The sequence below is a fragment of the Cololabis saira genome, chromosome 12 (genome assembly GCF_033807715.1).
Source record: "Cololabis saira isolate AMF1-May2022 chromosome 12, fColSai1.1, whole genome shotgun sequence".
Classification (NCBI taxonomy): Eukaryota; Metazoa; Chordata; class Actinopteri; order Beloniformes; family Belonidae; genus Cololabis; species Cololabis saira.
Window position 1 is genome coordinate 22389150 of NC_084598.1, and position 18267 is coordinate 22407416.

At 40.5% G+C, this 18267-nt stretch overlaps 1 protein-coding gene across 8 annotated transcripts in view; it reads left to right on the forward strand.

Annotated features, from left to right (window-relative positions):
• The window catches only part of LOC133457115 (cyclin-dependent kinase 17-like), a 47389-nt gene that overhangs the window by 2314 nt on the left and 26808 nt on the right, over positions 1 to 18267 (forward strand). For 5 of the 8 annotated variants that reach the window (XR_009783837.1, XM_061736016.1, XM_061736020.1 and 2 more), the window contains exons 2-4: positions 5785 to 5947; positions 12039 to 12068; positions 12425 to 12589. Coding sequence is in view for 7 of the 8 variants with exons in the window: in XM_061736016.1 (XP_061592000.1) it covers positions 5818 to 5947; positions 12039 to 12068; positions 12425 to 12589 (325 nt within the window). In the remaining variant the exon portion in view is untranslated. The remainder of the gene's footprint in view (positions 1 to 5784; positions 5948 to 12038; positions 12069 to 12424; positions 12590 to 18267) is intronic. The other 3 variants (XM_061736022.1, XM_061736023.1, XM_061736018.1) reach the window with 2 other exon arrangements.

Here is an 18267-nt window from a genome sequence, read left to right on the forward strand (position 1 = left end):
TTTGTATGTTTTTGTTCTTGGAGGATGCTGTGATGATGCGTTTAAGTGTCCTTAATGTGCTGCATTTGTCCTCCTGAAACTATGAGATACTGTTCACTTCCATAAGTTTCACTTGCATATCAATAAGCCTTTGTGACATAGAAATGAGAGTTTCCCTTGAATTGATTTCGATTAACAATTATACTATTATTATTATACTATTAAAGAATAGTATTAAAGAATTGGTTCATAGCAAACAGACCTGTCAAGATTTGGAATAATAAGTACCTTCTCCTGATCCCACCTTGTGATCACCTGTGTTTTGCCCAAGGTTTAATTTAGTTTTAATTACTTCTTACTTTTTACGGTAATTGTGTTGTACTTTCCTTGTTTTTTATTTATTATTATTTATATTTTTTGTATTTATTGAAACATTCAGTAAAGTCATTTTAACCTTGTTTGTATAGCCTTTGTTGGTTTTTAGCAAGAGCAATTGAGCATTGTCCAGGGACAACAGATGGGAAATAAGGAATTCTGGCGTATTTACAGAAATGTTAATTAATGTGCATTGTCCCTACCAAATGAATAAATACATAAAAAATACTAGAAGACAACTGATGATAATAATGTAGAGCACTGTGCAAAAGTCATCTGGCTGTTGATCAAAGTTCAAATGATCATCCATATTCCGTTTATTTTTCAGTCTCTTTCTTATATGAAACAAACAGATGGGAAAAATATCAGAAGTAGACTGATCGTCCATTCATCCACTTTCTCCACCCACTTAATTGTACACATGGGTCACAGGGATTCTGCTGCTTCCTGTTCCAGCCCATTGCAGGTTAACACCTGGATAGCTTGCCAGTCCATCTCCGGGCCACGTATAGACAAACATATGCTCACTGTCAGGCCTGCAGGCAACTTAGAACAATTTATCAACCTAACAAAACTTCCCTCATACAGACATTTGCAGTGATATTAACTAGGATACTCTTCTATTTAGGTCAACGAGAGCTGCGTCCCTGTACCTTTATTTGTATCTTAAAGTGACTGGAAATGTTGATTAAACAACAGGACTTAACCCTGACAGCGCACTGGCAGTGTCCTTGTGACCCTCAGTGCGCTGTCTTGGTTAAGGCTGCTTGACACTTTTGTACAGTTTTGTATAATAATGGAGCTCTGAGAGATGATGTTGCCTTTATTTAGCCCTCACAAAGTCTAGTGCATGATTCCATGTGCAGTATTTATTTGTGACAGGTGTTCATGGAAAGGGAGACACTTTAGGAGTAGCCTAAATGTTTATTGACATGTCTTTAAAAGAAGCCTTTCACTTATCAGTCCCGGACATCCATAATACCTTGATGACCATAACCAGGAAATACCAGAAGACTCTTTTCTTGTTGACTAAAACACCGCTGAATGGTCACTCTTTGTGAGGCAGGTGTACCATCATCTACAGTCAAGAGGCACCCGGATGGATGTGCAAGCAGAGGATTTACCTCTGAATGTAAAGCACCCAAAAAGTCCAAGACTTTAGTAGAAAGACTTTGGTTGGATTAAATCACGGGCCACTTATTGGAGGGAGTGTTGTGTTATGCAGCTACAAATAGAAGTGGGTCACTGGTGTTTGTTATGACTTCCGCTATGGGTAGCAAGATGAACTCTGAAGAGTCCAGAGCTACACTTTATGTTCACGATGGGTTTATCGCTGCAAGACTGAGGAGACAACACTTAAGAACAGATGGATGAAGTCAGAAGTTGCGGTTGAACGTGGGTTTATTACACTGAATGAAGTTTTTATTGACGCTTTTCCTACATTGGACCAATAGACAGTGGGAAACCTTTGTCATTGATACCGTGATATTGATCTTATCCACTTGGTGTAATCCACATGCTGACTTTCTAACGATCTTCTAAAAACTAGACTAAAAAGCGTCATTTTCACACCATATTCTTTTGCAGAATGTGAATTGTTGTGAGTATTCTTCTGCATGTTCTTGTATCGTCTCTGGATTATTTCCTCTCCCCATCTGATTCTGGAGATGTAGGTTAAATGATGGAAGAGGATGCTGAGGGAAAGCCATTTGGTTTATAAGGAGAGCTGGCCATTGTTTGAATTATCTCGTTATGGAGTGTATTGCTGTGTGGGATTCTGTAGTTGGGCAGATTTGTGCATTACTCATGCATCCTGAGGCCGCTGCGCAAAAGCAGCATTTGGAGTGCCACTGAGTGCCCGCTCCACTCTGCCACATTGCATGTGTGTGCAGGCATGCATGTGATTCATGTGTCAGTGAGTTGCAGAAGTTGTTCTCCTGAAATGAAAAGGAGAGGAAGAGAAGTGAAGGATTTAAGACAACGTATCATAAACAAAATGTGACCTTGGCCAGATAAGCTGTCAAAATACAAACTTCTTCTCATATATTGCTAGTGTGTGTGTGTGTGTGTGTGTGTGTGTGTGTGTGTGTGTGTGTGTGTGTGTGTGTGTGTGTGTGTGTGTGTGTGTGTGTGTGTGTGTGTGTGTGTGTGTGTGTGTGTGTGTGTGTGTGTGTGTGTGTGTGTGTGTGTGTGTGTGTGTGTGTGTGTGTGTGTGTGTGTGTGTGTGTGTGTGTGTGTGTGTGTGTGTGTGTGTGGCATACACATAGCTCATGGTCATTCAATCTTTTGCTTCCTGAAGAGACATAATTGGCTGAGGATTCCCAGATGCAGGCTGGTAAAGACTGCCTGACGCATGGCTCTGTGGGGGGATAGAAGTTTGGGAGGCTTACATGAGCATGCTTGATTGCGCGTCCGCTTGTTTGTGTGCCTGATGGTGGGGGGGGGGGGGTTTAGGGAGATGTGAATTGTGAATTCTCAGCTCTTTTCAGTCTGTTTTCTTCTTCTCTTCACCTCAGAGACAGAATCTGCTGTTCCAGACTGGGCCTGTAACCTAGCAACCTAAATGGTGTGTGTCTTGAATAAATCAGACTGTGCTCCTCCTCTGTCCTCCTCAGGGGTGTGTCAGTTCACCTCAACTCCACACCACCACATCTTTGCAGCCGCCTCTCACACGCATGTGGAAACACATGCTCGGGGGCTGTTAATGGACGCGGATGAATGACTGGGTGGAAAACGCTGCAGAGGCTTTCATTCCTTCACTGCTTGTGTCACTAACCCTACAGACCGTAACTCTCTTGTACTGTCACCAAGCCAGTGTTATAACACTGGTGAATGTATGTGCAGTGTTTATTTCAAACAGCTAAAACAGCAGAATGCCTGTACTGGCTCTGAGCGTCAAGCCGAGCGAGTGTAACATCCGTCATCTGTTGTGTATCCATCTATTTGAGTCATTCTGGGTTTGCCAGGTGTCTGGTGAGTGTGGCCTGCACATGTTCCTGTCTGGAATTACATGTCTCATCCCACTCAGCCTCTGCTCGGCTCTCTCCGCACCCAGTCGTCCATCTGCACCCGACAAAACTGCACCAGTGAAGTTGACCCACCCATACCGTGCACACTTTTACCCCCGGAAATGTTTTAGAATGATAAATGGCACATACTGAATGTGTCTTTGCCTTTGCGCTGATAACCTGAAGGCAATCTAAGCTTCGCATCTAAAGTTTCAACTTTATCAAGTAAAATACATTTTTCAATGCAGTAGTCTGGAAGAAAAAGTTTGGGCAAAGGTATTTAACATTTATAGAATCACTCTTATAGTCTTAATGGTGTTTCGGGGAGTTTCACAACATATTGTCACGTGCAAATGCAAAAATGTTTAGTATTAAAAAAGTGAGATAGATGGATACATTTTGTGCATGTGTACATATTCACTAGGGCTGTTCGATTAATCGATTTTAAATCGTAATCGCGATTATGTAATTAGAACGATGTTAAAACGTGAAACTCGTAAAATCGATTTTTCACTTTTTTTTTTTTTAATTGGAAATATAACTTACTGTATGTTTGCAAGTGCTGATTTGGTGATTTTTTTTTCAGAGATAAAACTTTATATTTTATTATATTTTTTAAAACTTTTTTTCAACTTATTTTACAGAGTTTTGCACTTTATTCATTCATTTTGGGGCAAATGTTCAATAAAAAAACAGCATATTTGAAATCATTTCTTTGCCTTTTGTCAATTCACAAAATAATCGTAATCGAAAATCGGATTTTGAGAGAAAAAAATCGAGATTTTATTTTTGGGCAAAATCGAACAGCCCTAATATTCACTGGTGTTTCTTTTAGTGTTTTTCGACAAATTCCTACTGTCCTTGCTGGTACTGGAATAAGGAAGAAAACTGTGAAATTGTTTTTCACTGCGTGACTGTGGGTGTGAGACCATGCCTGAATAGGAGCATAGCTGTGTCTCCATGATAACGTTGCTGTGTATTAACTGGGTAATAAGCAGAGGATTGTCTGCCAGCTGATTCCTGTAATGTGACTCATTTCTCTCTGAACATTTGTGGATAACTCCTGCACATTTACATGAGAAAAATCCAATCTCTAGGTTTCTTCTGTAATGAAGTCTGAGAAAATATGTAAACGAAGGGGGAGGGAGGTTTTCTTTCATGATAATCCGTGTAATGGATTATATGAAATAATTGAGTGATGCTCTTCTTTCACTCTTTTGTTCCCTTCTTGAAGTTTTTTTTTCTCTTATCTTGGAGATACTCATTTTGAAATGGAAGGGGAAATGCTGTTAGCCGTAGGTACTCTCCACGGCACATCTCCTGATGGAGAAAAGCCCGTTGTCCTGAGTGAGGATGTTAGAATTCCCTCAGAGCACTGGTTGTATCTAATAGGCCTGAAAGATTGAGAGCCTGAAAGGATGAATGGCTTTTGTTGAAGCTTCCAAAGATGGGCACAAAGAGAAGGGCAGAGGCTTGCTGGTCTGGTGTGCATATATTTGTGTGTATTCCAGTGTGTGTGTGTGCTTTTGCGTGTCAGCTCTCGAGGTCTTCGCAGTTAGGAAGGAACAGGAAGTGGATTGGAGACAGTGGTACTCTGCCATCGCTGCCTGCACCTTCAGGCCACCAAACAGAATTCTGCAGATTTAAAAGAATCACTTCCACACAGAAAGATGCCCACGTGCAGAGCCACACACTCTCCATATGCAAACAAAAACTGATTTTTAAAAGCCTGCTGAGAGGGGAAAATACTTCGAAACTAATGCAAATTAAAAATGCAATTCACAATCTCATAGTCGAAATGTCGGTGAGTATAAAGCACTTATCTGGATAAGTAATGCATGCCCCCCCACCTCCCCTTTACTGCCCATCCAAAGATTAGATGCTTTGCTTTCTTTCAGGGGTACATGCAAAATACTGAAAAGTATTTGAACCCCGGTTTCCTCTTAAGTTTGGGTGTTGTGACATAGACTTGTTAGGAACGAAAGAGAGTGTTTCTGCAGGATTTTGCTTTGAAATATTTCAGACGGAATCAATGTGTGTCAGTCACAATTCATGCGGGAAAGCTGATCTTGTCTAAAATGTCAGAGGAGCTGCACAGTCAGCCATTTACATTTTTCTTTCCCTGTACATTTTCTGTTTGTTGTTCTCTTTCCCTCTCTGGGTTTGTCTGCCTCTCATTCTTTGCCTTTTATTCCGCTTTGTTTGTATTTGGGATACATGACAATGAGCGCACACGCTGCGTGAGCAAACACAATCAGTGGGAATCCAAAGAACTTTAGAAAAAAACGCAGAGGCTACACTGCAGTAGTTTCAGTTTGCAGTGAAAACTGATTAGTTTGTGTGGATCTAACTGTGGATGATTTTGTTTTTGAGGGTCCTCTTGATGACAGTGATCATGTTCATGGTTATTTTCCTTCTTTAGGCCTCCGGGGCCCGGTGGTGCAGTTGAGAAAAAATGGACAGGATGAAGATCATCAAGCGGAGGCTGTCCATGTCTCTACGCAGTGCTCGGCCCGTCGATGATTCTCTGTCCGAACTTGCAGAGCAGATGGCTTTGGATGAGCCGTCCACAGCCAGGGACAACGGTGAGACATGTGCACTCACATGCACGTATATACGAGCAGCTTTACACACGCCTTCGCCCTGGGATGCCCTGTATGTTTGAGAGGAGCCTTTGACAGCTCACCAAAAGACTAAATACTCTCCTACAGTACTGTATGTGAATAAAATGTCTAATGCTCATTCGTACTATTTTACATGCAATTTACTGATTGCAACAATGCACACGTTTAGAAAAGTAAAAAGCATCTAGAAGAGCCTAACTGACTTGATTGGTATGCATAAAGCTCTAGATGAAACACCCCTTTCAAAATTTAAGAACTTATTAGCAATTTAGTGAATTATGTTGAAAGCTGGAATTTTACTCTAATGCAACGTTTATCAAGCCCACACAGGCTAATTAGCATGTGATGGCTACGGCCTGACTGTGAAGATTAAATAAGGCTATGTGATGCAAATTTCAAACCTTTGTATGTCTCTGAATCCTCAAACCATCCCCTACCGTCTCCTACCGTCCCCTAACCAGATTCAGACGTTAAGTAGCTGCTGATATTCTCAAAACTGAAGTGTACAAACATATTAAAGCTTTTTTTGGTCATTAAAGACATTTAGGAAGTTTGGGAGGACTTTTCTTTGTGCTTTAACACCTGCACTAATGTAACCTTAATGGAGGAATCAGAAAAAATAAAATCCTATGTCCCCGCAACAAAATATAAGATCTGAAGTTTCCAAATGAACCCCTAAACAATCCTGATTAATTTTAGAAACAGGTCCTGTGAGCCAACCCCCCTTTTTTTGCCAAAATAAGCAAAGACATTTTTAGAGAAGTAAGGATTTAATGGAGAAAACGCCACTTCAGTTGTTATCATAAATTAAATATTCATTATGATTCAAGTATTTGTTGCAGAAAACATTTGCATAAACAGAGGGGGGAAAATAATTAAATTAAATGTCAGCAAATTCTCAAAGCAAAAGCCTCCACTGAAATGTCAACAAAAAGTTTGTCATAGACCCTGAAAGAGCAGTTCATGCTGGAGGGACCAAGAATCCTTCAGACCTGGAAGCTGTGCACAGATAGAACTTGGGAAAATCTCCAAAACAAGATTTGTAGCTGGGTGTAAATAAAAAGGGATTTTAAAACACTCGCATGCCACTGGTGCATACGATAAAAGTAATATGTACAGTAGATATAACAAAAGATGTTTAAAAAAAGGAGCCAGCCATTGTGTCAAGTCAATTTGATAAACAGTAACCACCTTCGTAAGTCAGTACGTTTACATGCACTAACAGAAAGTCAAATTATCGCACCTTAGTCTGACTGATATCGAAGTTTAAAAGCCAAGTATACACCTTTGTCAGGCTGTAGTTGAACCGAACTGGAGTTCTTGAAATCGAGCTTTTAGAGCAAGATAATGTGGTCCTAATTCGAGCTATTACGGCGTGTATACGCAAACCAAGGTTAGCCGAGCTACTGGATAATAAGCAGCATCACAACAGCTCTGTAGCAGAAGAAGAAAAGGAAGACTTTGCTTGCGCATTACCTGCAACATGATCAGGCTTAGTATGTACGAAATGTAAAGAGCTGCTGTACTGTTAGCGTCCATATCATTGCGTGTTGACATCCTCCTACTTCTTTTTAAAGATTTTGTGGCACTAGTGGCCTTTCATTTGAAAGTAGGTGGGCAGGAAATGGGTGTGGAGAGAGGGGAAGACACGCAGGAGCGTGACAGGCTGGGATTTGAACCTGCACTGCCTGCAATAGCCTCTGTAAGCGTGCCGGCTATTGGCGGCCTCCTCCTTCCACTTCTGCTTCCAATCTGCCACGTTTGTTTACTAATTCTTCAAACTAACCAGAAAAATGCCAACGTTAAAGAGCCTGTTGTGCTACCTCGCGTTGCGGAGTCGAACGCACCTCAGTCAATAATTTGATTCTCTTCCTCTTGCATGTAAAGTTGGATTTCTCGGAAACTCCAGTTAAATCCTTAGCTCGATTAATGATAATAGCTCGATTTAGATGTGCATGTAACGGCACTGAGTGAGAGCAATTATTCACCTTTCTTTTAATTGTTCATAAGCTTCATTTGAAAGTTTTTTTTTTCCTAAAAATGCATTACTCATATAATCTTTTGCTTGCATGTTTTTTTTATTTACATACAATTTTTTAAACTAAAACCTGAGAAGCAGAGGATGTCCTATCGTCTTACTTTTGTGATTTACATGAACTATCTTGGATATAGCTTTCTTAGTCAATGGAAATAATGCACAAACATCACACACCTCTGTTCAGAAATGTGTACGTGGCTGTTTTTATATCTAACACTCATATAAACATACAGATATGTAAATGCAAAACTGAGCCACGCACAGATTTTCCTGTGAGCATTTAAATCCACTGCCACTATTGTCATCATTGCAATTAACTGTCCTGTTTATCTTAGTTGAGTAATTGATCAGCAACATGTAAACACAATGTAAACTGGTTTGTGAATTCAGATAAGTTATTCTGTGACTTCACCAAAGCAAAAGAGACTTTTTCTTCTATTTTAGAGGAAAGGGTGGAAAAGCAGAGTCATTCTCAGGAACTCTGTGAGCCATCTGGTGGATGTCGTTCAGGATTACATGTCTCGGTATTTGAGAAATCCTAGAATGTGACCTGGAGGACTAAAACTGACAAAATCATCACATACATGAACAAATACATAAATGAATCTATTAGTGAATTGATATTGATACAAAAAACTTTGATTTGTCATTATTTAAAGTATAAAATGTGACAAAAAAATTAAATTTCAACTGTATTCATTTACATTTATATTGTACATAATCATTTTTTCCTTTTAATTTGTATTTCATTTTGTTTTTAATTTTCAAGTTACCAAATACAATTAGATAACGAAATATATTTGTTCTATTTTGCTTCTTTTCATATTTATTTATTATCATTATATGAATTTCTTAATTTCTTACCATTTTTATTGTAATTTTTTCACTTTCATTCTTTTATTTTATTGTCAGTTTCTCAAATGGCGAAGTTGCATCAAAGCTGTATGACAAAAATTATCATCATCAGACACCAGAAATCAGAAGTTTTGTACTTAATTTGCCAATGAAGCAGAAATTTAAAAACTACATAGATAAATAAATATGCTTGATAAAATAAAAAGGGGGAGGAAAATTACAGATAAAATAAATTTGATAACTAAATTACATTAAAAAATTATTGATGAATACACTGGATTATTAACACCATGCTCGAAGTAAATGCCTTTATATAAATTAATGTCATATTTTAAACATTAAATAATTATAACAATAATAATGATACTAATACATTTTATTAATAGGCGCCTTTCTGACACTCAAGATGTCAACCACCACATCCTCCTCTCCACATTCTCAAAGCTTGGCCTTTCAGGATCTGTCCTGTTGTGATTCATGTCTTACTTCGCAGGAAGGTCTTTCAGAGTATCATGGCAAGGACGAGTCTCCAGATCGCATGTGTTGACAACAGGGGTGCCACAGGGATCAGTGCTTGGCCCTCTTCTCTTTTCACTACATACCACTTCACTAGGTGAAATCATCAGCTCTCATGGCTTCTCCTACCACTGATATGCTGAAGACCCCCACGTCTTCCTTTCCTTCCCACCTGGCGACACTGCCGTCTCAATGCGAATATCAGCATGTCTTCCTGATATATCTGCATGGAGGAAGGACCACCACCTTCAGTTAAACCTGTCCAAGACTGAGCTTATTGTCTGTCCATCCTCAGATAAGCGTGCAGCTAGATTCCACCACACTTGTGCCCACGTCTTCTGCTAGGAATCTTGGTGTCATATTAGACAACCAGCTGACCTTTAAGGGCCATGTTGCCTCGGTTTCCTGGTCTTGCTGATTTGCTCTTTACAACATCAGGAAAATCCGACCCTACCTGACAGAACACACGGCACAGCTCATGGTTCAGGCTCTGGTCATGTCAAGCATTGACTACTGTAATTTCTTGTTGGTTGGCCTTCCTGCGCGCTCAGTTAAACCTCTGCAGATGATCCAGAATGCAGCAGCACGTCTGGACTTCAACCAACCCAAGAGAGCTCATGTCACTCCGCTGCTAAGCTCCCTGCACTGGCTTCCAGTTGCAGCGCACATCAGGTTCAAAGCTCTGCTTTTGGCTCACCAAACAATTACCCAAACGGCTCCTGCCAGCCTTCAGTCCTTCATCCAGAGCTATACTCCCTCTCGACAGCTACGTTCAGCCAGTGAAAGACACCTGGAGCTTCCACCACAACGTGGCATGAAATCAGTAGCCAGACTCTTCTCCTCCATTGTTCCCCGATGGTGGAACGACTTACCAAACTCTGTCCGATCTGCAGGGTCCGTACCTACTTTTAAGAGCTAAAGACATTTCTGCATTTAGTTCAACTTCCCTGCTCATCAGAATGAGTTAAAAGATTTGTCTAACTCTTTGCATGACTCAGAACTAAGAAAGCTGCAGGGAGTAATGATAAGATGATCTTATGATGGTGTCTTTTAAGACCTCATTTTCTTGTATAAAGGGACTGTTGTGTTGGGTGGGAAGGGAACACTTCAACAAAAAAAAAAACTAAACCCCCTAGAACTAGCATGGCAGGACCTGTGTCCAAACGGACTCTCGGCAGTCTGACCAGCACTTATCCAGCTGGACCTCCTATGTGAGTTCTTGCTTGTGTTGTTCTCTCAGATGTAAGTTGCTTTGGATAAAAGCGTCTGCTAAATGACAGTAGTAGTAAGGTCCTGGTACAGACAGAATTAGGTACAAAAACCTTCATAAAATGAAATAAAAACAAATAATGGGCATACAATAATACATGGACAGATGAACATAATAGTGGTGTAATTTATAATACCTAATGTAAATTGTGATAAATTGTTTTTCCAGCATTTCCTGACTATAAATATATTGATTGAGTAATTTAATTGTTTTTAGAAGTTGTATAGGATTTTGTTAGTTTTAGTCCTCCATATTTATGTTCTTTTCTGGCAAAAATAAAGTCCAAAGTCAGGATGAGAGAGCTTATCTCTGCCTCAATCAGTACTCTTTCTCCTAGAAAAAGACAAAGAACAAGAAAAGTCTCATTCTTTAAATAACGGGTGTTGTTGTGCTGCTTTATTGTGTGGATAAAAGGAGTCAGAATGTTTGCTCGTGGTTGCTCTTCCAGCTCCAGGGCTGCAGAATTCGTACCTCTACCTGATTAATTTCACCCAGTGCCATCTCTCTTCTTCCTTCTATTTTTGAGTGATTTTCTTTTTCTTAATAACTCAAGCCATGTCAGTTCATTTCCAGAGAGCCCAGGCAGAGGGGGAAACAGGGAGCTAAATGGAGGAAGTGACGTAACGGGTGATGAGAATCACATTAAACTTTAACAATTGCAAATGCTTCACATCACCATCTTCTTCCTTTGTTCCTTTGCTTTGCTGTACCACCACCCTTTCTACTGTACACACACCTACACACAAATGCACGCATGCACACACACAAACACACTGCAAAAACAGCAGTAAAAAATAGTTCCTACACTTTTCACTGTGCTAATGAGAAGCAGCGTCAGTGCTGGTTCTGGCTTCAGGTCTGTTCAGGTCGTCGCTGTATTTTTAGAGGACTTTGGCTGATTTACTTTAAGCAAGGCTGGAAGGGAGTCATGTGAGGAATTTAGAACAACGCTAAACCTAAATTCTTCGAGTTTGCAGAGGAACTCAAAATGCAATGTGTGGCAAACAGGAGACATTTGAAAGATGTGTCTTGTGTTTCCATTCATATCCTAAAAAAGATGAATATTGTGCTAAAGTTTCCACTTAATATTAGGGGCTTAAATTGTGAGGAAAACACAAGGAGCAGGTGTTTTTTTTTATCTGATAATCATCAGCGCCTACAGGCGGTTAAATATACTTTGTGACTAATCATTCCCATACCTTTCTGGCCTGTTCTCTTCCCTGTGTGTGCTAGTTTTCTGTGTGCATGTTTGTCTTTATTATCAATCTCTATAACTCGTGATTGAAAGTATTTCTCACTATGCATGTCTTATGCCTCATTAATTGTCTATTACTGTGGGCCAAATTTTGTGTCTTATTCCGGCATGAATACAGCGCCCGGATGCATCCCCTGCCTTTTATCTGGTACGACTGCATATTGTACTGTTCATGTTCTGCTACCTCTGTGTCTGGTCTCTGTGTGACTTTGTGTCATCTTTTTTCCCCTCTTTCTCCCATTCACCCATTCTCTCCCCCAATTTCTGTTAACTGCTATTTTTTCTCTCTCTTTTTGCTCTTGTTTAACCCCTCAACTTTTTTCCTCCCCATTTCATTTATACGCTTTACCCTTCTTTCTCTTATCCGTCAACCTGTCTTTCTAAGTTCCTTCTTCTCTTTCTTTCCCTCTTGGTGATTCTTTGCCCCCCCCCTCCTCACCATGCATACACACACCTTTTTTCTTCTCCCTTTCACTGGTTGCCTATGTACGCCCTGCATCTCAGTGCCCGTGGTGGTGTGCTCCATGCACCCTCCTGCCTCCCATAGTGCTCCCTCCTTCCTGCGTCAATATGCCGGTCATCTGGGCCGCACCGCTCTGCGCAGAGAGCCGGGCGGGGGGCTGGAAAGAGACAGAGCCTTCCTGAACCTGCACAGGACTGGATCTCTGGGTATATGCACACAAACTCACACACACAGACCTACCCAGACGCACTCAAAGAAACATCAATAACGTGAATGTTTCATTTGATACGTTTATTGTTCACCCCAGCAGGCAACTTTTTCTCATTATAGTATCACTTAAAATCGTTATTAGTATCCAGATATATAAATTACACACATATATATATATATTTATATATGAATGAACTGTAATAATCAGCAGCATCCTTCTGCCTGCACAGTCACAAATCTATGAGACGGGATTCACATGAACACGATGTGGTGGTCTTGCCTGATGTTATCGCTTAAAACATGGTGACTATCCGTCATGTGAGCAGTCGCATGATTTGATTGGCTGGTGTCTGTGCCTATGCTTGAGCAGCTGCACTTTTCTTAACTTTCCATGACATACAAAGCACAACATCATATCCACAATTTAATTCAGCGGTGCACAGCATCCCTTAAGCCATAAGTGAAACAAAAATGCACAAACGCTTTCTTGTGAAACCTTTATCAAGAATGATCAAATTGTCATTACCTTGGAATTGAAAGGTTCTGTGTGATATTTTTGGCATTGAGTTGTGCATTTGTTTTTGGGTCAAATAATTCTGAATCAGACGGTTCAACAAGTTCATTTTGTAAGTTTGAGTCATTCAGCACTTCTTAGCAGAGCAGGGTTCAGTTTCTTTTCTGCAGCTCAACAATATCTGGGGCAGAGAGGATGAAGAAATCAGTGCATATTTTGAAAACATCTCAATGTCATTTTATCAACATGCTTTACTTGATGGGATATTCCTGGAATTTATGAATGCAACACATTCTTTCATTTGTGAGTCATTTCTGTGAGTGCAGAACATATCAAGAATGTTTTTATGTAGCTATGGATTGGTATGGAAAGACTTAACAGGGTAGCTGCTAGCAGTTGAACCCAAATTAAAATTCAACTAATGGTTTATCAACGGTTTAACCTGAAACTGGCTTCAGCTGTGGCCAGAATAGAGTACCTTATTTTCCTTAACACAGAATGATTTTTGAGTGAAGAAAAAAAAGGAAACAATATCACAAAGATATTCCAGAAACCATGAGTCGAACACCTTTTCATGTCATGAAAGAAGTTATAGGTTACTTGACTGTGTTCTTCGAAAGTCATTATCTCTATTAATCTTCATCACGTTAGAACCTTATTATTCCCAGGCAAAAGTGAGCTTTAGAATTATTATTAACACGTTAGACGTTAGCTAACGCTATCGCTACTTTACATGTTCTTTGGTATTTCCTGTCTTTACACTACTTATGATTACTTATACTACCAATATTACTCATACTACCTGCTCTAAAAATTAAATCAAGTGAAACAATCACCCCCTGTAGATACCACACACTTTTCAATATTTCTCAGAAATGTCACCATTGTCTGTGTTGTAACATTTAACGCCCCGTTTCTCTTTTTTTGTGTCAGTAATTTCATAATCATATCTTTCTGCTGCCTTAATTAAGATCCACTTATGGTTTGGTATTCTGTTTAGATGTAACATGAAATCAAAACAGTAGTATAGTATATATCCCTGTAATGGCAGCTCCCAACGGAGGGCGTCTAGTAGGGATGGGCGGTATGGACTAAAAAATGTATCACGATTATTTCTGGCATTTATCCCGATAACGATAAAAAAAATACCAATTCAACTCCACCTTTTTAACTATGAATCTATCTCGCTCTCAGATCCGCCATGTTTGTCATCAACGGGAATTTATCTTTCTTTCTTTCTTTCTTTCTTTCTTTCTTTCTTTCTTTCTTTCTTTCTTTCTTTCTTTCTTTCTTTCTTTCTTTCTTTCTTTCTTTCTTTCTTTCTTTCTTTCTTTCTTTCTTTCTTTCTTTCTTTCTTTCTTTCCTTCCTTCCTTCCTTCCTTCCTTCCTTCCTTCCTTCCTTCCTTCCTTCCTTCCTTCCTTCCTTCCTTCCTTCCTTCCTTCCTTCCTTCCTTCCTTCCTTCCTTCCTTCCTTCCTTCCTTCCTTCCTTCCTTCCTTCCTTCCTTCCTTCTTTTTTCCTGCTCTCTCCTTCCTTCTTCCCTTCCTCTTTTCTCCCTTCCTTCCTTCTTTCCTTGTTTTCTCCCTTCCTTCCTTCCTTCCTTCCTTCCTTCCTTCCTTCCTTCCTTCCTTCCTTCCTTCCTTCCTTCCTTCCTTCCAAAAATCAGCTTTACACAAAAACATCATCAACGGGAATTTATCGTTTTTACCGCGACATGACAAATTCTTATCGTGAGGAATGTTTTGACGGTATATCGTGAACGGTAAAATATCGCCCATTCCTAGTGTCTAGCAACATGATGTTTGCATTGCGTCCTGGAGATCCTTTTGGTTCGGGTGTAGATATTTCACGGTTCTGGTTAGTTCCAGTGCAAGCCAGCAGATGTTTGATATTTACTTCAACTGGCTGATCTACTTGTAAATACTTTGTTGTGGGCTTGGACAATACTGCCACCTGCTGGTGAAAAGCCCCGATGTGTGTTTCTCCTCTCCAAAAAGCGGAATTCATGTCTTCATGCACCCAGACTTATCGCAGTGTTAAACCTTATTTAATGACACAACTTCACTATCCTGCCAACATTCACTACAAATGTGAACGGATAAAACTCTAATGACCTTAATCCAACATACTCACACACTCACACACACACACACATCCACGCGCATCTCCCAGCGCTCACATGCTCACACAATCAGTTTTTCCTTCTGTCTGCATTATGTAATGTAGCTGTGGCCGTAGAGATCCCAGTAATCTCATCTCCCAGTGTGGCAGGATGCCTTACATCAGGAGCAGTAGGCCAGGACACAGTGAGGAAAAGGAAAAAGAAAGCCAACGACGGATGGCAAGAAAGGAACAGAAGATGAGGAGGCCGGAGACGAATGTAGGAGGAAACAGAGCTTATAAAGTAGTGAGAGATTGATTTCCGCAGGGCTAAAGAGGAAGAGATGAAAAGGGAAGGGAGGGGCCGACAGAGTTGAAATGTAGGAGACTGTTTCCGAGTGCCCCCCATGTCAGTGTCTCCTCATGGACAAACTGACTGTTTGTCTCACTTTCATGAAGTAATACATGTAACATGCAGTGTTACGTGAATATATCATCCTTAAGTCCACAGATTGTTGACCTGGTGGAGGCAATTTGAAATCCACACCTGTCCACGAGTCTTTAAAGCTGCAGAAGAACCGCAGCCTGGCTCAGAACCTAGAATAGATGCTACTCTATTATTAAAATCTTGATAAGGAGTAGCTTGAAATTTTAAGAGGTGTGCTGTGTGCGTTGTGTATTTCCCACTGGTTATTCTCGCTGACTCACTGTGTGCCACTTGGCAGTCAGAGCACGTTGCAGCCTTTAATAGAGCGACATGATGCAATCTCTCCTTCCTGCTGCGCTAAGGAGATTACCCAGTTTCTCTGTCCCTCACTTTCTCTTTCTTTGCTTTTCTAACTTCCTCTCTTTATCAATATATATATGAGTGCTCTGTTAAATACTCTTTGAATCTGTGTAAGCAGGGTGGAGAGTGTGGGTATATCATGTGTACAGCAGGCCCGGTTAGCACACAGGTTAATGTTTCATCTGTTGCTCTCTGGGCCAACGCCCACACCCGGCACACTGTACTTACAGGCAGGACTGATGACCGCTGCGCTTTTCATTTTGCTTTTCTCCACAGCCCCGTCTGTCCCTCTGTGCTCGTGTGAATATCTTTAGTTACACTGTTGGGGATTAGTCGACCGCCCTGTCTTGTTTCACAGAGGGAAGAACTCTGCTGAAAGCTGCCGACTGTTCACAAAACTCAAACCTGCGAGCTGCTATTTTCGATACTGCCGCAGATGTCTCATCTGGCTCTTGTCTCATCTCTTTCTCTGCATACATCACAATTCTATATTTAACCCCGTAGATAAAAAAACTAAACAGAACACAACCAAAAAAAAAAAGATGGAGCAATGATAAGAGATGGTAAGTGTTTCCACCCCTGCACATAGCTCTCCAAAGGAGACCTTGACTCAGCCAGGGATTTTATATAATGCATTAACGCTGCATTAAAAGCTGTGGCCGTCTCCCTCACCCTCCCTATGCCCTCTGCCATCCATTTGCTCACTCAAAGATTGGATTTAATATGAACAATGGACTCGGCTCCTTTTATGTGGTTGGTCCTGCAAGCTCTATGCATAGAAGAGTGCCTTGCTGTTTTACAATCTTCAGCTTGAGGCTTAACTGAGATGTCGCTAACAAATGCTGGCCATTTTCATGACTGTATAGGGTTGGGAGATGGGGGGTGGTGCTGTTTGGGGCTGGTATAAACAAAGCAGGCAATTTACAGTAGATATTCTGCTCCCAGTAATTGAATAATAAGATTCCTTAGATGCAGATAAAAGGTTCAGAGGTAATTCCCCCCCCCCTCCCATCCGCGGAGGGACATTTTTCTTTTCATCCGTGTTCCTCAGGGATGAGTAGGACAGTCTGATTTTTCCTGTCTCACTAGTCTGGTGTCAGTGAGGTATTTATGTGTCATAAATATGATAACATTGCAGTGTAAATGAAAGATATAATGCTGTCAAGGCAATGTTTAAAAGAAGTTATGGCATCGGATGAGGCTGAGAGGAGAGCACAAAGCTGTGTGGAGCAGCTGCAATGCAAGATGGACTTGCTTGACGTAAAGAGCTGCATCTGTGAATACAAAGCAACAGGGAAACAGTGATGGGTGAAGGGCTGAGCCGAGAGCTTTCGTCCTTGACATTTCAAGCAACCTGAAGCTGAAGAATTCATCTTTAACACGTCTGGCAGTGCTCTTTAAAGGGCCAGTACGTGAACGTATGAGTAAAGTTCCCGAATAATTCTTAAATTGATCTCATATAGACTTTGACTAATGTAAACACTAAATTTGCTCATGATACGTTAAGTATATATTAACAAGCCCACATTGATATCACTGGGCTGGATGAATGATTGTTTTGATAAGTAATCTTACAATAAAGTTAATCATTATAAACAAACAGGGTGTGTGGACCTCTCTGCAGCTTGTTTTGTTAGTTAATATTTACAAGACAACCTGATAATTGACGTTAAGGAGGGCCCAAGGAATGAGAACATAATTTGTTCTCTTATCACTGTCTCGTCAAGCTGTCATACTGAAGAGCTTTCCAACACATCCGTGTTCTTCAAAATGTGTCTCTTGATCCCAGTTTTTATAAAACCTAAAGGGAAATAAGGGTGACAATGTGGAAAAGAGGAGCTAACAACCTCTTTCCTGGCAATGGCAGCACATTTCTCTTAAAATACACTGTATCTTTCTAAAACCTGAGACCATCTTGCACTGGGAATACAGCATGTTGACGCTCTGACCCTTGAGAATTCAAACATTATTACTTCATTATTATACGAGGATTGTGCATTCATTTGTCACATCACACCCGTCTTCAAACACTGCCTTTATTTTTCACAGTAACACACCTGTAAGGTTTGGGGTTTTTTGTTGCATCTTGCAGGGTGTGATGCTGCCATACTGACATCCATCAAGGCAGACTAACATATAAAACATCTGCCAAATTACTGACAGTCACCTTTGTGGGGTTTCCCTCCTCAATAGTTGTCTCCACATGCACACAGTCATGTGCACACATGCCTGAAAATAACTACGATGAGACATGGTTCCTAAAAAATAAATATA